Here is a 20,032-nt window from a genome sequence, read left to right on the forward strand (position 1 = left end):
CCGTCTGCTCAGGCCCGTGAGACAATCAGCATGCACAGCCCTCTCAGTGCCCCGTGCCCTGGCCTGGCTGTGGGCACCTGCGTGGAGGTGCGGTCTCCTCCCCTCCCCCCCCCCCCCTCCTCGCCTGCGGAACGCGGCTGTAGGCAGAGCATTACCAGTTCCTCACCATGCCCCAGCCCTTTGGCCCTGTTCTGCTTACGTGAGCGGGAATGGGCCCCCGTACGGCAGTTCGCAGGTGAGCTCTGGGTGAGGTACCGAGGCACCCGGACGACGGAGTCAGTGACGACTGCAGTGACACGCGAGGGAGGCCCAGGCCTGTGGGAGCCCTCGGGTTCTCAGGAAAGACAGGCGGGTGCGCCCCGCACATGAGAGCCAGGGCAAAGAGGTGCGTGGAGGCCGCTGTGCACCTAAGTGACTGAATCTCCCACACCAGCCCCTGCATCCACAGCTGGGGCTGCAAACACCATCCTGCGCCAGAAAGAATTTGGCGCCGGCAAACCTTCAGGTGGCTGCCTGGGCGACAGCAGCAGGTCAGAGGTCATGTGCCCAGCACCACCGGCTGTGCCCTCTGCTCACACTCAGAAGTGCTCCCAGGCCCCTCCTGCCTCATGGGAGCAGCACAAGCGACTGCAGGAACTGGGAAGAGAGAGGAGGCCACACGGGGACCCGGGAGGGTGGGTGTGGCCCATGTGAGGGGCTGCTTCCTCTGCAGCTCAAACTGCGGTCACTGCAGGACCGAATTCGACTCGAAACACGCGAGTCGTCAGTGTGGGGTGCATGCGGGGCAGGAGTAAGCTCCCTCCCTGTGGGCACCAAACCTGTTCTGCTCAACTCCACAGCAGCGTGACTTGGGAGCCCCTGCTTTCCTCGCTGGCTGTCCAGGTGGACCCTGAAGTGTCAGGACTGGCGCAGCCCCCTCTCCCCCAACACTGCCTCACACCCCAAAGCTGAATCCAGCCGGGCCTGGGAACTGCTGGCCTGCCGAGGAAGCTGCCCCTCACGGGGCTGATGGGTCCTGCGTAAGTGGGAGGCGCCACGCCCACCAGACTCTCCTGCCGCCTGGGACCCAGAGGCCCCCGGGCAGGCCTGGCGCTTGATGGCCACATGAGGTCTGGTTTCATTTCAGCTGCTGGCAGCAGCCGGACGGACATGGACGCAGGAGCCCTTCCCAGACAGCCCAGGGGGTCGCAAAAGCAGCCCCCCCACATCTGCCTCCCGCCCTTCTCATTCACCCCTCCCCTCACTCCCTTCCTCCCCTCAGGCAGAACTCTAACATCTCACAGGGCACTTGGCATGGCCCGTGGAGCTTCTGTCAGCAACACAGACAAGATGGCCCCTGTCTCACAGGAAGAGTCTGTGTGAATGACACTGAAATGAGCCCAGGCCCTGGGGAAAGCTTGTGGGCAGACCCTCCTCCAACCTCAGACTCACGCAGGCCCTCGAGGCCCTGGAGGGACCCCAGGGCCGGAGCACAGAGCTGGCTGAGCTGCAGGAGTCCTGCTCGGAGGAGGTGGGAAATCGTTCCCTGGATCTCGTACTTGTATTTGTGGGGAAGCAGCAGCGCTATGTCCCAGCCAATAGACCTGAGTGATGGACAACCAGCAGCCAGCCAGCCACAGCCGCTTCACACAGGCCCTGGCTGCCTCCAGCACCAGCTGCCAGCGTGGGGCCTGAATATTTAACGCGGTGACTGGTGGGGGGATGGGGGGGCAGAGGGGCCTGGCCCGGACATGGAGTCCCTGGGAAATCAGGATGATTATTACTTATTCAAAACCCACTCCGGAACCAGCACGACACTGAAAACACAGGCTGACGGTGCGTCGGTCTGATTTCGGCTGAGCTGGTCCCCGTGGTCCTAGCCTGGGAGTCCTGCCACGGTGCAGGCGTGGCTCTGGTCAGAGCAGCGCTGTAAAATCAGGAGGAACACCCTAATGGCACAGGGTGCGTACAATCATGGCTCCTTGATAAGCCAGAGCAAGATTAACTATCCACCTTGGACAGACACGGCAGGTGGCCACACGTGTCCCAAGTTCACTCAAAGCATTTTCCTATTTCTCCTGTGAAAGAAAATGGGCCGCATACTAGCCCTGACAAGGCCTTACAGCTGCGGGACCAAACAGAACCACAGGAGGGGCTGGTCAGATTCCTGCCGGGGTGATCATGGCGGGTACTCGCCGTGCGGCCCAGGCCTACAGCTTCCTCAGCACAGCGAAGCCGTGACCGTGAGCGAGCCCTGTCCACTGTCCGTATACATCTAGGCGCAGTGGTCGGCAAACTCTTTAGTCAACAGAGCCAAATATCACCAGCACGACGACTGAAATTTCTTTGGAGAGTCAAATTTTTTAAACTTAAACTATATAGGTAGGTACATTGTTGTTAACTTAATTAAGGTACTCCTAAGGTTTAGGAAGAGCCACACTCAAGGAGCCAAAGAGCCACATGTGGCTCCCGAGCCGCAGTTTGCCAACCACGGATCTAGGGTAACACATCTTCGAAACGTCAGAGCCTTTTCTCCTCCTGACCCTCGAATGCACGGCCACTGGCATCAGGGCTGAGACCACAGGCCCCTCGTCGTCGCCCTGGCCCACCTACCGTCTCCATGTGCAGCAGTGGTTAGCTGTTAGCCATCAATGCCAAAGAAGTATGTGTTCTCCATTTTGCTTTTTATCCAATCCCAGAGGTTTTGCCTCTCTTCTTTCTCCTGCCCCTTCATTGATCACACATGGCTTTCATGTACCTTCCTTAGGTTTTTCTCCTTTGATTCAAAATACATAAAAGAAACAACAAAACTACCATTTTCTGGACCATTTCTCAATCCATAAAGATCTTGCTTCCAGGCATGCCCTCAACATTTTGGCTTAAGGAAACTCTTACAAAATTTTCCAGGTTTGGATGGTCTTTCATGGACACTTAGTGCAGCATAAAGATTTAAACTGAAAACAAAGTACTATCCTACCTCCCCGCCTTGTGCCTCCTTCTCCTGCGGACTCTGACGTGTGGCAGAACCCTCGTCTCCTGGATGGTGATCCCCTGCAAATCAAGACGTTTCAGCTGTAGTTGAAAGAGTTGTTAAGTGTTTTAATTCCGGGGGAAGGTGCACAGCCCACAGCATGCCGCCCATCTGCCCCGGGAAGTGGAGGAAGGTGCCGCCTCAGTTCCCCCACAGCCACGGCACACTTTCCGAGGGCGGGCAGGCGGGTGGGCAGCAGGGAAACTGCAAACCTCGCCTGGCACAGCAGGGCCGCTCACTGTAGACTCATGGCCCTGGAAGCATTCAGGTCCACAGAGAGCTGTGCAGGCTCTTGTGTACCCTGCCCGCAACGCCCCCCCCCCACCCCCCCACCCCCAGCCCGGCCTCCCTGACTGCCAACGGTTCTGAAAACTAAGAAGTGAGCGTGGTAACCGGGTCTTCCACGTTCATCAGAGCCTGACCCCCACCCCTGCTTGTCTTCCACGGCCACCACCTCGACGTGCACAGTCCACATCACAGGCTGCAAATGCTGCGGCATCTTTTCTAGAAGCTTCCAACATTGATGGCTCACCGGGCCAGAGACTCCTCCCTGTCAGTGAATGAGGCCACGTGGAAAGACGTGATACTCGAGGTTATGGGGAACCCAGGCGCTGCTGGTGGCTCAGAGGAACGGAGGTTTAGATAGTCCTACCGCGGGGGGGGGGGGGGTCCACATTCTTAATGTGCCCCATTTCGCCCTTTCTAACTTTGCATTTGCATTTCCAGTGTAAAACGTCCCAGGACAACTGCGAGGACAGCACTGAGCAGGGCTCTCCTGCTCGTCCGCCCCGACAGGGCTTGGAGGGAAGGCCTCGTGTGGGTCGATTCTCGCAGGATGGAGTGAGCGAGTCCTGCCCAGACTGATGAGCGGGCCCATGTGCTGGGTAACATTCGGCCACCTCTGCCCTTCAGCTGCCGCCACCACCGCCGTCGGGGCGCCCGGGCCAGTCCCTTGTGTCCTGCAGGCTCTGGCTGACGCCACAGCGTGTGAGGGGCAAGTCACATGCGTCATCTCCTGTAGTTCGTCCGAGATCGTCTGTCCAGCCAACACGGGGCCAAGACGTGTTCGTGCTCCGCGCCACGGGCCCAAGGGGAGAGCGGGTGACTCCCGCCGGCAGTTTCTACTGAAAGGGTCCCGTCTCCCTCCGGGGCCCGAAGAGGAACCAATGGGAGGCCCGGTCTCTCGGGAGCAGAGGGGCTTCTGGGAAAAAGCGACACCCATCAGACAAGGCCCTCCTCTGGAAAGGGTCGCTGTGACGCTGGGAAAGAGCAGCTTCCTTGCTGCAGGGAGGCCGGGCTGCAGCACCAGGCCCAAGCGCTGGGGCGGCAGAGGCGACGGTGCAGCTGAGCTGGGGACCAGTCTCCTGCCTCTGGGCTTCTCTTCGCGTGAGAGAACACACGGCCTCCTTGTTCAAGGCATTTAAAAAGCTATTTGTAGCCAAAAGCGCTCTTATCGCTAAGTGGGAGCTCTTTCCTGCACAGCTGTGTGAAGTACCTACAGCAGACATTCTGCTTTCTGCCCGTCCTCGAGCCCGCCCAGAGCATTTCGGCAATTCCCTCCCACGCTACCAAAGCCCAGTCTGCTCGTGACCGCCTCGGCCTTGCCGGCCTGGCCCTGCCTGCCTCTGCCGCACCCCTCACCCGCAGAGGCCGAGAGGGAGAGGTGAGAATGTGGACTCCGGACCCTGGGTTTGACTCTCCTCATAGGCATGTCTCTGAACACCTGTGCCTCAGTTTCCTCCTCTGTAAGATATGGGCCCTAAAGTGACCTGTCCGTGAAGAGCCCTGTGGTCCCGACAGAGAACCGTGCACCTGACATGCACTGAGGCCCCTAACTGCGAGGAGACATTTGAGGTTTGCTGGCGCAGGCTCCGCGGGCCGCCCCGCCTTCCCCGTGGAGCCGGGAGTTCAAGGTCCTTCCTCCCCTGCCGACCACGAGGCAGCTCTCAGGACGTCCAAGGAAGCCCTTGATCTTGGTGTGGGAACTCAGGCGCCTGGAGGGCTCCTAACGTATGCCGGGGGCACCGCTCTTTGTGTGAGTGCAGATGTCCAGTTAGTGACAAAACACTGAACTCAAGAATATGACTAGAGCCTTAGCCGGTTTGGCTCAGTGGATAGAACCTCGGCCCTCGGACGGAAGGATCCCAGGTTCGATTCTGGTCAAGCGCACGTACCTCAGTTGCAGGCTCGATCCCAGGCCCTGGTCGGGTGAGTGCGAGCGGGAGGCAACCAATCGACGTGTCTCTCTCACATCAATGTTTCTGTCTGTCTCTCCCCATCCCTTCCACTCTCTAAAAATCAGTGGAAAAATAACCTCAGGTGAGGATTAAAAATATATATATTTAAAAAAATAATCTGACTTGACAGTGATTGTTCTCACAACCTGGTGTGATCTTGGCCAGCTCAGGACCAGGAACAGTAGAGGTGAGCCAAGCGCACGCTGGGAGAACCTCTGGGTGTGCATCTTCAGGCCTCCTGGCCATCTCCACACACCAGACGATGCTTGTGTGAACTCCGGCTCTGAACAGGCATGTGGGAGCCTGTGTGTGTGACGTGTGCGTGTGTGCCTATGTGTCTGGGGAAGGTTCAGTGTCCAACCAATTACATTTCTTTGGTTAAAAACTCATTGATGAATCTTATTTTTTTTTTTAAAAAATTCATGAGATGCTTTTTACATTTCAAAAAGAAGATAAAAGCACTGTATAATGACACTGAGAATTTTTAACATTTCACTTTTTAAAAAAATATATTTTTATTGATTTCAGAGAAGAAGGGAGAGTGAGAGATAGAAACATCGATGAGAATTATGGATTGGCTGCCTCCTGCACACCCCACACTGGGGATTGAGCCCACAACCCAGGCATGCACCCTGACCGAACTGTGACCTGGTTCATAGGTTAATACTCAACCACAGAGCCACGCCAGCCGGCTAACATCTCACTTTCAAATAATGTGATCTTCTTCCTCCCTGTGGCAGTAAGTGTAGTTACCACTGTGGCAGACAAAATACTGCCCTCATCCCCACGAAAAATATCCATGTCCTAACCCTGGACCCATGCACCTGTAACGCTACAGGACAAAACGGGTTTTGCAGCCGTGAATATGTTAAGGGTCCTGAGATGAGATGACCCTGGCTGTCTGGGTGGCCAATGCCATCGTTTTAAGAGACAGTCAGAGAAGGAAGAGAGCTGGAGTCAAAGAGATGCAGCACATCTAACCCATTTCTGAGAGTAACTAAGTTCCTTTTATCTTTAACACTGGTTATTTAACATTCTCAATTGACTTTTGGAAATGTGAGTTCATATAGCACAGTGATGGCAAACCTATGACACGCGTGTCAGAGGTGACATGCGAACTCATTTTTTCAGTTGATTTTTCTTTGTTAAATGGCATTTAAATATCTACACTAATAAAAGACAAACATGCAAATTGACTGCACTTTCGCTATGCCTTAAGCCACGCCCACCAGCCAATCAGAGTGGCAATATGCAAATTAACCCGCCCAAGATGGTGGTTAATTTGCATATACTGGCTGGGAGCGAAGACTGGAGACAAAGTGGAAGCGAAGCGCTACAGAAGGGAGCAAAGTAGAGGCGGAGGAGACAGGAACGGAGCCGAGGCTCGGAGGCGGGAGGTGGGAGGGGAAACCCAGCCGCAGCGGGCTTCACTCCCTTCTCTGCTCCACTCCAGCCGCAGGAGGCCCTATTCTTGCAGGAATCTTCCTGCAACGGGCCTCTAGTATAAAATAAATATCAAAAATATAAGTCTTTGTTTTACTACGGTTGCAAATATCAAAATATTTCTATATGTGACATGGCACCAGAGTTAACTTAGGGTTTTTCACAATGCTGACACGCTGAGCTCAAAAGGTTCGCCATCACTGATATAGCATGAAGGTAATGGATATTTGTATTTATCAAAAGGCCCAATAAATGAAAGTTTTATAGTAGGATCGTTAACAAGGTTAATAATGTGATTTCTGATCCTTGAGTAATAATAGTCTTGAAGGCTTGCATTTGTGTTTATACTTCCTTAGTAACTGCTCGTTACAAAAAAAAATTCTTGTAGAAGAAAATCGAAGGCTTTGACTGGCACTGGATTTGACCACCAGGAAGAAGGGGGATGCTGTGGGGGCAGTTTGCCCACCGCTGCTTAAGGACCTGGGGTGCTAAGGGGTGAGCACCAAGGCAGCAGGTGGAGGAAACGGCCAGAGAGGTTGGTTTCATTATGCAAATAAACCAACAGATTGAGGATCATCAAAGCCAGATCTTATACAGCTGGAGAAAGCACTTACAAACACAGAAAGGGAGCGGGAGAATAACCCCTGAGGTCTTGGTTTGGAATTGAAGCCATGGATATTAACTTTATTTTATTTTTATTACTTTAAAATATGTTTTCATTGATTTCAGAGAGAGGGAGAAAGAAACATCAATGATGAGAAAGAATCATAGACTGGCTGCCTCTTGCATGCCTCCTACAGGGGATCAAGCCCTAAACCCGGGCATGTGCCCTGATTGGGAATCAAACCGTGACCTCCTGGTTCATAGGTTGACACTCAACCACTGAGCCAAGCCAGCCAAGGAAATCTTGCTTTCTAAATACCATCCTCCATTAAAAAGAAACAGAGGTGTTGGAGAAATGCTGATTCCAGGGCTGGGCCAGAAGATGTTCCATTGAGCCTGGAACATCTTGCGCCAGAAGATAAGGAAGGGTTTGAAGAATGATGGGGACATGTCAAAAGAATTCAGGATCCAGCTGGATGAGGCTCTCAGTGACCAAACTTGAACAATTTGAACATCAAAATAGATAATAATAGCAATAGAATACTACCCATGGAATAAAATACAAATCCATGAATCCATACTGCTATACACAGATGAGTAAAAATTAAAGAGAAGGAAAATCTTTTCCTTAAGAATGCCAACTGATAAATGTAGAACAGATGATGGGCATTTTAGAAACTGCACAGTATATTTGGCAAGGACCACAGTGATTCAGGCAGAAGTCATTGGTAAAGGTCAAGCAAGTCAGGCAGAGGTGGATGAAGAAAAAGATGACGGTGGGATCTCAGAACCTCTCCCTACAGAACACTAATCAACCTACAAATGGAGAAAGGGAGAAACCTCGCAGACACTGCCATGACTGGCACTGGAGATCAGTATCACCCACGGCAGGACGGGCTGCAATCTTGTGCCCCAGATGAGCACCGTTTCTGTCGTCTTCCTGCTGAGAAAACACATCCGGTCCTGTCCTGATGACACATCGACGGACCCTGAGTGAGTCATCTTGTGTACGTGCCATTGAGTGCACTCGGACTCCTGGCAACCCTGTGATGAGTGACGTTGTGTCCTGTCCTCCGTAGCCCTGCTCAGGTCTTGGAGACTCAGCTGGTGGCTTCTGTGATGGAGGCCATCCATCTCCTATTGGGTCTTTCTCTTTCACTGTCGCTTTCTATTTTTTCCAGCACTGTCTTTTCCAAAGAACCCTGACTACTTCTATGTATGAATAGTCTGTGTGTTTTTTAATGTTTTTTAATTGATTTTTAGAGAGGAAGGGAGAGGGACAGATAGAGACATCATTGAGAAACATCAATGGGCTGCCTCCCACTGGGGTTGGAGCCCACAACCTAGGCATGTGCCCTGACCAGAAATGGAATAGGATACCTTTTTTTGTGGTTGTTGTTAATCCTCACCTGAGGGTATTTTTTTTCCCCACCAATTTTTAGACAGAGTGGAAGGGAGGGGGAGAGACAGAGAGACACACATTAATTTGTTGCCTCTCTCAGGTGCCCAGACTGGGGCCAGAGATTGAACCTCCAGTCTTCGGGAGCTACGTGCCCTTGACTGGAATCGAACTCGGGACCCTTCAGTCCATGGAGTGGGCTAATGCTCCCACCACTGAGCAAAACTGGCTAGGGCGAACCGGTGACCCCTTGGTTCATGGGTTGACACTCAACCAGAGTCACACTGGCGGGGCAAAAGTCTGTGATTTTTCTTTTTGGTGTATGTGTGTGTGTTTCTGTCATTAATCCTCATCTGAGGATATTTTCCCATTGATTTCTAGAGAAAGTGGAAGGGAGGGGGAGGCAGAGAGAGAACATCAATGTGAGAGAGACACACAGATTGGTGGCCGGCCACGTGCCTCGACCAGGGCCAGGGATAGAACCTGTAACCAAGTTATGTGCCCTTGATCAGAACAGAACCTGGGACCCGTTAGTCCACAGGCTGATGCTCTATCCACTGAGCCAAACCAGTTAGGGCAAAAGTCTATGATTTTTAATTGACACCGAAAAACTATCAGGGACAGGAATGACAGAGGACCGGTCCTAGGTTGGAGGGGACTAAACATGTGATTGTGGGTGAGATCCTGGGGGTGGGGAGTGGGGAACACTGTTGACAGAATTCAAATGGGGTCTGTGGATTGAAACGGTATTGTTTGAATGGTGACTTCATCTGCATGGTTGGGTGGAGAATTGTTATGTAGGAGTGTCTGCTTTTTGGGAAATACACAGGGGAGTATCCGGGGTTCCTGTCATGTGTAGAGCATGCTCTCAAACAGCTCAGAAAAAGACTGGGGGAAATGAGCATCTCTATAATAATAAAGGGGTAATATGCTAATTGACCAGACGTCTTCCTGACGAAGCCGGGGTCTGGGGGAAGGTGGGGGGGGAAGCCCGGGTCCTGGACCGGAGAAAGGCGGGTGCCGGCGGAAAGGCCTTCTCTTGCACGAATTTTCGTGCACTGGGCCTCTAGCATGTGCATAAATGCGCGTGCACGCCCGCGCACACACATACACACACAGTCTAACCTTGCTGCTTTCCACTCCACCTTTGTGCACCTGCCTACTTGCTGAGGCCGTAACTCCAGAATCCAGGCTTGCAGAGCTTCCTGGGCGGTTGGGCCCCGGCCAGGGTGCAGGAACCCTGCAGGCGGATGGGCGGGCACAGTCCCAGCGGAGGTCCCACAGGTGCCACTGCTTTCTTGTTTCCGCTCCGATAGGTGAACGGGGGTCTGTCTGGCGGCGGGGTCCGTGGGGCGCTGGCATTTCCGTGCTTCCTGTGGCGTCTGCTCTGCGGGACGGCCAAGTGGGCGCCCCGGAAGGCTGTGCGGTGAGACACGGAGGAAAGACGGCGGTGGGGGCGCAAGTTCAGGCTGCCGCCGTTTCAACCTTTCGACGGAAACACACGGAGCCGGCTGGCTCACCCGGCTCACAGACCAGCAGCGATGGCCCTTGTGGGGGACGTCGTGACGTCGTGACCTCGTGACGCTGAGGCGAGGCCTGGTGAGTGCGGCTGCCATGGCCACGTCCCGGCCCATGTCCAGGCCCACGCCCCACAGTGCACCTTTAACCATCCGCGTTCTTCCGGAAAGAAGGGCTTTTTCTCCCCCGGCGGCGCCCGAGAACCTGGGGGCGACCCGGCACCCCAGCCTCGCTGACCCCGCGGGCCACTGCCCTGACAGCTGCGTACCTCGCTGCGGCCCTCCGCGCCGCCCGCCGGCACCGCCCAGCGCGGTCGGTCCAGCGTGGTCCGTCCATCTGCGCGGGCGCGAGGCCAACCGGCCACACGCGCTCGCGCCGAGACTCCAATTTCCCGCGCCTGGCGGTGAGCCCAGTGCGCCTGCGCGGAGCTGCGTCATGGTGACTGCGCAGCTCTGACTGAGCTTCGAGAAGCTGCGCGCCTGTTGGAGAAGGGAGGCGGGGCGTCGAGGAGTGGGCGGGCCGACGCGGTCGCGACAAGACGGGATTGGTCGGACTTCCGATGACGTTCCGGGGCGCGCCCTGAACGGCGGGACGGGATTGGCCTCTCCGGAGGTGGGTGCTCGGGAACGCGGGCGTCCTGGCGGTTCTCTGACGCGTCAGCCGGGAATAAATGGCAGGGACCTTGGGGTGGCGCGATGCCGCTCTCTCTCCCGGGCTCGGGCGGACCACGGTCGCTTCTGGGGCCCAGTTTCCCCCGTCCTTTCGGCCTTGGGCCGCGGAAGAGGACCACCCCGTTCCCCGGCTGCGCCACCTCCGGCTCGCCTCCGCGGCTGCGCCGGCCTTCGACGAGAGCCAGGTGCGGGGCCGGGGTCCAGGCTGGGGGCGGGGCTGGCGCTGGGCAGGAGCAGCGGGGCCGGGGTCCAGGGCTGAGGCCGGGGCCGGGGGCCGGGCTGGGGGCGGGGCGCAGTGACCGCGGTCCAGGGCAGGGGCCGCAGCAGGGCTCCAGCCTGTGGGACGGATTAGCGCGCTGATGTTCCAGCAGGGCTACCCCGGGTCAGGCTCTCAAGCCCCTGCTGCGGTGTCCAGGACCGAGGTCGGAGCACCCGCAGGGTTGACAGTAGAGGACGGGTCTGCGGTTGGGAACCGACCGTGCCGGGAGGGTTGCGGGACCCCGGAAGAGCCGCGGCTCCGTGGTTTGGGTGCGGGGGTGAGGATGGCAGCAGAGGCCCTTTGGAGGGAGCGGCCCTGCACCGACGCGAGGGGGCAGCATAGGCGACGCTCCCCGGAGGGACGGTCCGGAAGGCCGTCGGGGTTTGAGCTCTGGGAGGGACGAGAGTTCTCAGACCAGGCGGGACCGGTCCCCGCGGGCGCCTGGGGAGGCGCAGTGGCTTCTCCAGTTGTCTCCGTTTTCCTCGGTGAGTCAACAGCTTGCCGCCGCCCTGATGAGCCCCAGATTGTCGTTAAGGAACAAGTTCTAAGTAAAACCCGATGCATAAGGGGGTGTCGGAGAGCAGCGAGGGGAAGTCGTCACCTAGTGTGACTTAGCGCCTGGTAACAGAGGGTTGTTTATGTCCCCAAGTGTGTCCAGTAGAAGGAATTAATTGTGCCCTAAGCGCCACCGGGGCTGCAACGTCCACTGGCAGCCGCTAGATTGAAAGTGGAAAGCCCTGCCCACACCCACACGAGTCAAACTTTGGTTTCGCTGAAATCCTGAATTGGGGTGAGCTCCACACGGCAGGAAGGGAAAGGACTGAAAACCTGCATCTCAATGGGCTCGATTCCAAATGAGCTGGTACTTGTGTCCCCCCCCCCCCCCATTTTTCTCTGTGTTGAAAGAAAAGAATTTGTGAATCTTTCCTCCCGAAGGGGCCCGGGCTGACGGGGACATTTATTAACGGTCCCTACGGAACGTATTTGCCTGCTCTCTTTAGCTGCAAGTTACAAATCCTGGTGGCCAGCACCAGCCGCCCTGGCGCTCCTCCTAACGGTTCTAGTTCTCCTAGGTGCTGCTACACTCTGCCCTCTGTGTTCGGGACGCTTTCTCCCCATGGAGTTCCCTGACTTGGGGAAGCATTGTTCAGAAAAGACCTGCAGGCAGCTAGGTAAGCACTTTTAAGAGATGTTAATAGGAAATGGGTATTTTGTTGGCTATTCTGTAGGGGAGAAGTGGCCGCTACAGTAGTTGCCAGGACCAAGTGGATAGAAGTGAGAAGTGCGCTGCTGAAATACTCGTGATGGACTCTCCTTTGAAAAGATAGATTTACAGGTTCCTCGGTGTTGCTGGCACTGTGAAGTTCGTGACCCCCATTTTTTTCTCATGAGGAGTACCTCAAAGATGTATTTGACAGTCAGTCATAAAGAACTTAGTGTAGGTGAATACCTGTTTACTATCCTATCCTACATAATTAAACCCTAATAGCAATCCACCAAACGGCAAATTGACCAGTCACTATGATGCGCACTGACCACCAGGGGCCAGACACTCAATGCAGGGGCTGCCCCCTGGTGGTCAGTGCACTCCCACAGGGAGAGCACCGCTCAGCCAGGAGCCAGGCTCATGGCTGGAGAGCGCAACAATGATGGCAGGAGCCTCTCCCGCCTCCACAGCACTAAGAGCAGCCAGCTGAGCTGTAAGGAGCAGCTAGCAGGCGGGTGGTAAGGAGCGAGGGGTCCTGGACTGCGAGAGGTGCAGGCTGGGTTGAGGGACCCCTGGTCCCACACAGTGTACAGATTTTGTGCACTGGGCCTCTAGTCCTATATACTAAAAGCCTAATATGCTATGTGTTCAACCGTTGGTTCAACCAGTCACTATGACACACACTGATGACCAGGGGGCAGACACTCCGACCGGTAGGTTAGCTTCCTGCTGGGGTCTGGTTGATTGGGACTAGGCAAGATGATCCGGACACACCCTGGAGCCCTCCTGCGGTCCCTCCCCAGCCCCAATCGTGCACCAGTGGGGTCCCTTGGCCTAGCCTGTGACCTCTTGCAATCCGGGACTCCTCGGGGGATGTCTGCAGGCCAGGCCAAGGGACTCCACCAGTGCACAAATCCAGGCACTGGGCCCCTAGTCTCTCTATATATAAAAGGCTAAGTGTCTGTCCGACTGGTTGCTACGATGTGCACTGACCACCAGGGGGCAGATGCTCAATGCAGGAGCTGCCATGACTCACACTGGCCATTTAAATATAATAAATGGCACCACGGAGCTGATGCCAACAAACCAACACTCAGCTTCCCCCAAGTAGGACACAGGCCCCACCACCACCCTGGGGCAACACCCCACCGAATCACAACGCTGCCAAGACCCCATGGCATAAAATGCTGCCCATAGTCCAGCCCAGCCTGGAAGGGGTCACTGTGGGTGCCGGGTAATGACGTCACATAGCAACGCCCAGCTTCCTCTCCCTAGCAACTAGCCTCCTTGCAGTTTCTTCAGCTCAGGAACACGACTTGCTTTATAGCCAGGTGCAGACATTTTACAATTTAACCAAATGTTTGTGAAGCGTTTTCCCGTGTCTCATCTCATTTGATCCTCACTGAAGTCCTGGAGTAGGCAGATTCCTAGGAGACTCAGTGGGATCCTATTTTCTTTTCACTAGCCAGAAAATGGAGATTTAGAAAGTTTAGAAACTTGACCTGACTGAAAAGAATGGTGGAACTTGAAAACGACTTCAGGTTTTCTCACTGCGCAGAATATAGTCAGACATGGCTGCAGTTAAATATTTTACCCTCTGTTCTCCCTGCGTGATCTGCAATAATAACCTGCTTCATCTTGATATTTCCTGCTGTGTTGCTGACATTACCTGGAAGAGAAGTTGGGGTGCTTCACTGGACTGGAAAAAGTTGAGCTGCATCGGAAAGCAGGTCTAATTAAGCAAGTTTGTATATATTAGAGGCCTGGTCCACGAATTCATCCAAGGGACCCCACTGGTGCACGATCAGGGCTGGGGAGGGATGCGGGAGGGCTCCAGGGCCTGTCTCATGCAGTCCCCATCAGCTGGACCCCAGCAGCAAGCTAACCTACCGGTCGACTGTCTGCCCTCTGGTGGTCAGTGCACGTCATGGCGAGCAGTTGAGCAGCCTTAGCATATATCATTAGCATGTTACGCTTTGGTTGGTTGAATGGCTGACCTGTCGACCCGACACTTAGCATATTAGGCTTTTATTATATAGAATAAAGCTCTCGCTGGCACCAATCGTACACATGGGTTTCAATCTGTCATTGTCGATCGTGAATCTGGTTGACACTCCTACTACAAAGAAAGGACGAATAGCAATATTAAAATATTTCTTCTTTATAAACTTTTGAACAATAATAGATACAGAGGCAGAGCTGCCTCAAACAGATTGTCAAACTGCAGCGGGAAGGCTGGGGAGGGTTGGGGGGCAGGAGGTAGGGGGGTAAGAGATCAACTAAAGGACTTGTATGCATGCATATAAGCATAACCAATGGACATAAGACACTGGGGGATTGGGGAGGCTAGGGGACTGTCTAGGGCGGGGGGATAAAATGGATACATATGTAATACCCTTTGTAATACTTTAAGCAATAAAATTAAAAAAAAATATTTCTTCTAATTAATTTCCTTTCAATGTGCATGAATTCATGCACCTGGAAACTCGTTTAAAAATGAATGATGACTTGAGCACGCACGATACATATAAGTTCTTGGAGTGGATATTATTGAAATCCCCTGTGAAATGATTTGTAATGGATCTATTATTGAAGCTACCTTTGGAAATAGTATATCTATAGATAATAAAAATATATCTAAGCATGTGATTCTTTGTCCTAAAAATGAGCATGTTCATAAATTAAATGAAGAAATTTTGGATATACTCGATGGAGATTTTCACATCTATTTGAGTGCTGATTCCATCGATTCAGTGGATGATGCTGAAAAGGAAAATTTTCCCATCGAATTTCTTAATAGTATTATTCCTTCGGGAATGCCAGGTCATAAGTTAAAATTGAAAGTAGACACAATCCTCATGCTACTGAGAAATCTTAATAGTAAATGGGGTCTTTGTAATGGCACTAGATTTATTATCAGAAGACTGCGACCTAACATAATCGAAGCTGAAGTATTAACAGGATCTGCAGAGGGAGAGGTTCTGATTCCAAGAATTGATTTGTCCCCGTCTGACACTGGCCTCATTTAAATTAATTCGAAGACAGTTTCCCGTGATACCAGCGTTTGCGATGACAATTAATAAATCACCAGGACAAACTAGACAGAGTAGGAATAGTCCTACCTGAGCCTGCTTTCACACATGGTCAGTTACATGTTGCTTTCTCTCGAGTTCGAAGAGTGTGTGACATTCAAATTAAAGTTGTAAATACTTGATCACAAGGGAAATGAGTCAAGCACTCCGAAAGTGTTTTTACTCTTAATGTGGTGTACAGGGAGATATTAGAATAAGTTTAACAAATTAATCAGTCATTGTTTTTATCAATGTTTTTATATCATTTTTGTTTTTATATCATCTCTTTGTTATATAATGTTATTGTTTATTAATTTATATGTTATTTTCATATACATTTTACTAATTTTCTTTCATCTCTGACACTTCTATTATAGAGAAAGGGAGAATAGCGATATTAAAATATTTCTTCTAATTAATTTCCTTTCCATGTGCACGAATCCGTGAACCAGACCACTAGTGATCTATAATTCTTTTGTTCTAGTCCTTAAATCACTTTACTGTTTTGTGTTGTTGTTGGTTTTTTTTTTAGATTTTCTTCCATTGAAATGTGATGTATGTGAGCAAGATTTCTGTAAAGATCATTTTACCTACGCTGCACATAAATGTCCCTTTGCATACAAGAAGGTAATTTATCATGCTTTATTAGAAAGATTCTAGTTCTTACTCTTTAAAACTGTGCTGTCCAAGATAGACACCAGCCTCATAACTTGGTTAATGTCAGTGTCTTAGTCACACTGGCCCCGTTCCGGGTGTTGAGTAATCACAGGACAGTGATTGCTGTGCTCTGTTGGGTGGTGTGGATATGGAGCATCTCCGCCATCACAGGACGTTCCGGGCAGCACTGCCCTCGATGGACTTCTGCAGGTGGCGCCCGGCCTGGAGGCACTGTTTCTGGGCGGCGCGGGGACTGCCTCGGAGAGCTCTCTCGGCACTCTGCTGCTTCGTCATGGGCAGCAGAAATGGGAATGACTTGGCGTCACATGCTTTGATCAGTGCCGGCTGGCATCTGAGCCTCCAGCGTATTCCAGGTCGCGAGGTGCGGGAGGTGACTCACACACACTCATGTTTACAGGCACCGATGACCAGGCCCAAGTGCTCCCTTCATTTGTTGGCTTGACCTCGCCTGTCCCTAGCGAGGCTCTGCCTTGGAGATCAGTGGTAATGCTTTATTTCTTAGACTTGCTAGCTGGGGGAGCATTCCTGGGTGACTTTTCAGCTCAGCCCCAGACTGTAGGCCCCCGTCATTCTGGGATTACCTGCCACCTTCCGGATGTCAGTTGTCACCTCAGTGTTCTTACTGAGCGAAGTTTCCTCAGCTCCTGCCCAGGCTCGGAGGTGGCTTTGACCGTGTGAGGCGTTCCGCTGCTGGGAGCTGTGTTCTCACGGGTTGTTAGGCACCTGGCTGCCTTTTATGCAACTGCACCATCTTGCCTTTTTCTCATGTGAGTTTCCATTGCCTGAATCTGGAATGTCGTCTTATGCTCATTCTTTTAGGATGCTCGGGTCCCAGTGTGCCCGCTGTGTCACCGCCCAGTCCCAGGGAAGAAGGGAGAGGTCCCGGATGTGGTGATTGGTGAGCACATGGACAGAGATTGTAGCTGCCGTCCTGGGAAGGAGAAGGTGAGGGCCGGTTCCCTGTCGGCTCTGTGAGTGGTTTTCCTTAGGGGAACGGGCCAGTTATCACTCAGAATTCGTCCTGATAGTTTGTGTACTAACTGAAGCTCTAATAAAAGTTGGTGTTGTGAGTAGCATAGGCTTTTACAGTCAAATAAACACATTCTCTGAGTATTCGGGTCTATGTTAGGATTTGCTTTCTTTTTTTGTGTGTTAATCCTCACCTGAGGGTATTTTTCCCCCTTGATTTTTAGAGAGTGTGGAAGGGAGGAAGGGGGCGGGGGGGAGAGAGAAACATTGATGTGAGAGGAACACATCAATTGGTTGCCTCCCACATGTGCCCCGATGTCCTGAGATTGAACCTGCAACCCAGCTACGTGCTGTTGACCAAGAGTCAAACCTGTGATCCTTTGGTGAGCAGGCCGGTGCTCTAACCACTGAGGCACCGGCCAGCACAGATTTGCTTTCTTTACGGGAACCTCACACTTTCTCCCACGGTGGAGAGTTAGTGTGGTTCTCGAGAGCTGTTCTGTGAGTGCCTACTTCCCCCTAAGCACCTCCTGGGGAAGCGCAGGAGGAGGAAGCTGAGAGGACCAGCATGCTCCTTGGCGGCCGAGCTATTAATCAGCGTGACTTCACAGACTTGTGCCCCTGCGTATGGGGCGTGCAGCCGCGCCTCTCACCTTGCAGCCATGTGGTTCGTTTAGGGCAACTGTGTTTTCTCCAGGTGTCTGCCCTCTGGTGGTCAGTGCACGTCATCGCGACCGGTCGATCCACTGTTCAGTTGATTTGCATATTAGCCTTTTATTATATAGGATGTTTGAATAAAACCTTGACCTCTTCATTCCTAGTACCTAAAAACTGTTTCTAGGTAAATGTTAATGGTCTTACTATGGGGCTTGTTAAAGAATTGCTTATGGACGCAATTGAAATACTGAAGTAAATGGCTTTCTCAGGTTTTCACCTTCCGGTGCTCGAAAAAGGGGTGTAAGAAGAAAGAGATGCTGCCAGTGGCTTGTGACCAGTGTCGTGGCAACTTCTGTATTCAACACAGACATCCCCTGGATCACAGCTGCACACACGGGAGCAGAGCCGTCAGCATCGGGGGGTGAGAAGTCCCAGCCGGGGTGCTGGCCTGACGCCTCCCCGGACGAGGGTAGAGCCAGCTTCCCGCCCATGGAGGGCGGTGAGCAGCCTGGAGCGTTGTTCTCTGTCAAGTGGTGGATGCAGGAGTTTGCATGAATATAATCTTCATTAAAGTTGGATTCTAAATTAAAGCTGGAGTCTAGCTGTGTTGTTTCCTGGGGCGGCCGTAACAAAGAACCACTAACGGTGGCTCAAACAATAGAATTCCTCGTCTCAGTTCCAGTTCTGGAGGCTGAAGCTGAGATCAGGGTGTCGGGGCTGGTTCCCCTGGAGGTTCTGAGGGAGAGTCTGTGCCAGCCTCTCCCCTCGCTGCGTGGGCGCTGTCAGTCTTGGCGTCCTTGGCTTGTAGACATCAGCCCGGTGCTCTCCCTGTGCCCAATGTCCCCTTCTTATGAGCCCACCCCGCTCCACTGTGACTCATCTTAACATGACATCGGCGGCGGCCCTGCATCACACGCTCATGCTCCGAGGGTTAGGACTGCAACCTGCCGTTTGGGGGACACAGTGAGCCCACTCACTGGTGTTAACCAGAGGACTGCGTTGGGTCAGTAGAAGCATCTGCCTGAACTTGCTGTGGAATAGAAATGGGAGTTCTTTTTGGTTGCATCTGCTTGTTACACTCCCGGCTGTGGGCTCAGGGTTGACTCTGCCCTAACTGCCTGTGGCTCCGTGCGAAGCTGGGAAGGCGTCGGCTGACTGTGGGTCTAGCCTTTCCGTGCAGGTGTCCAGCTGCGAGAGCCGCTGAATCCGAACCGTCGGGCCCTTTGAACACACTGCCACCCCCGCTGGCTGGCTCAGCGACTCAGGCGTTAGTCCAGATGGCACGCGTGGGTCTAGTGGCTTTTGGGGGGTGGGGGAGGGGGCAGGGCCCCAGGTTACAGGTGCAGCTGGCTCCTGAGCACCGAGCACCGTGGTCCGGCAGCGACATTTGAGGGTTTCTGCAGCACCATGTTGGGCCGACGTGCGCTGCACCTTAGTTAACGGGGCACGGGTAAGAAGGAAGTCCTCGTTCGTTCTCTCTCAGGTCGAAAGCGAGGCGATGACGCCTGGGTCTGCGCCAGCTGCAGAGGCTTGTTCGTGTGTCCCACCGCCCTTGTGGGGAACGTGGGCGCTCGGGCGCTTTCCTACTCCTCACGGCAAAGGTCTGAAACGAACCTTCCCCACTGAGTACATAAGTCCTTCCGCGAGATAAGCAGTCCGAGGGCACTCCTACCCTCAGGTGGGGTACATTGCTCCACACCCTCCCTCCCTCCAAATAAAAGGAAGCCGCTTGAAGAGCAAGGGGCCGCGTGAGCCGGTCAGGGCGGCGCTGCCCGAGCTGTCTGTCAGGCCCCGACTCTGAAGAAGCTTCACCACCTAAACAGCAGAGAGGTGGTCGCACTGTGGCCATCAGCTCAGGAAAGGGGGCGGCCCCACCCACCACCCACTCCCCTGAGAGTCTGTGACCGCGCTGACCCCCAGCGGGACTGAGACTGGAACCTCAGTGCGTGGCAAGAGCTCTCTCCTGAGACCTGGAGTGTTAGGAAGCGGGGGACAGTGCTGTCCGAGTTAGCCCACCGGTCACCCAGCCGTGCACTCAGACACCCGCTGGCCTGGGCTAGCAGATCCACGCAGCCACTCCCCTGGGCTCACAGCCCAGAAGGTGAGGAGGAGGGGCTTGTATTCAGTCCGATGTACAAGTGGGTGCTCTTCTTGTGGGGTGTGTTCCAAATGCGTCAGAATCGCCCAGAGGCACTGTTAGAGCAGTGCAGGCCCCACCCCAGAGTGTGATTCTGGGGGCCTGGGTGGACCCTGAGAATTCTCGCAGCTGGACACCTGACGGAAAGGTTAGACCCAACAAGTTCTCGGGTG

At 53.5% G+C, this 20,032-nt stretch overlaps 2 protein-coding genes across 3 annotated transcripts in view; one reads left to right on the forward strand and one right to left on the reverse strand.

Moving 5' to 3' along the window:
* The window catches only part of UNCX (UNC homeobox), a 38,126-nt gene extending 27,352 nt beyond the window's left edge, over window positions 1-10,774 (reverse strand). The window contains exons 1-2 of the mRNA XM_059699444.1: window positions 10,479-10,774; window positions 2,957-3,030 (exon numbers count right to left, since the gene is read on the reverse strand). Of these exons, the coding sequence (XP_059555427.1) occupies window positions 2,957-3,030; window positions 10,479-10,647 (243 nt within the window). The 5' untranslated portion in view covers window positions 10,648-10,774. The remainder of the gene's footprint in view (window positions 1-2,956; window positions 3,031-10,478) is intronic.
* A 73-nt stretch (window positions 10,775-10,847) lies between these two features.
* On the forward strand, window positions 10,848-18,331 carry ZFAND2A (zinc finger AN1-type containing 2A). 2 transcript variants are annotated; one of them, XM_059699446.1, is made up of 5 exons: window positions 10,848-11,066; window positions 12,214-12,312; window positions 15,951-16,045; window positions 16,916-17,041; window positions 17,992-18,330. In XM_059699446.1, exons 2-5 carry the CDS (start codon window positions 12,258-12,260, stop codon window positions 18,145-18,147), a joined length of 432 nt encoding a protein of 143 aa, XP_059555429.1. In that variant the 5' UTR covers window positions 10,848-11,066; window positions 12,214-12,257; the 3' UTR covers window positions 18,148-18,330. The 2 variants fall into 2 exon arrangements, with proteins under 2 accessions (XP_059555429.1, XP_059555428.1); XM_059699445.1 differs by lacking the exon at window positions 10,848-11,066 and adding an exon at window positions 11,196-11,625 and having other exon boundaries at window positions 17,992-18,331.
* The last annotated feature ends 1,701 nt before the right edge of the window (window positions 18,332-20,032 follow it).

Source organism: Myotis daubentonii, chromosome 5 (genome assembly GCF_963259705.1).
Source record: "Myotis daubentonii chromosome 5, mMyoDau2.1, whole genome shotgun sequence".
Taxonomy (NCBI): Eukaryota; Metazoa; Chordata; class Mammalia; order Chiroptera; family Vespertilionidae; genus Myotis; species Myotis daubentonii.

Coding starts and splice junctions, on each gene's coding strand:
- ZFAND2A (XM_059699445.1), top strand. CDS start 11,241: ATGTTCCAGCAGGGCTACCCCGGGTCAGGCTCTCAAGCCCCTGCTGCG. Junction 12,313..15,950: donor AAAGACCTGCAGGCAGCTAG/GTAAGCACTTTT, acceptor TTTTTTTTTTAG/ATTTTCTTCCATTGAAATGT. Junction 17,042..17,991: donor GCCGTCCTGGGAAGGAGAAG/GTGAGGGCCGGT, acceptor TGGCTTTCTCAG/GTTTTCACCTTCCGGTGCTC.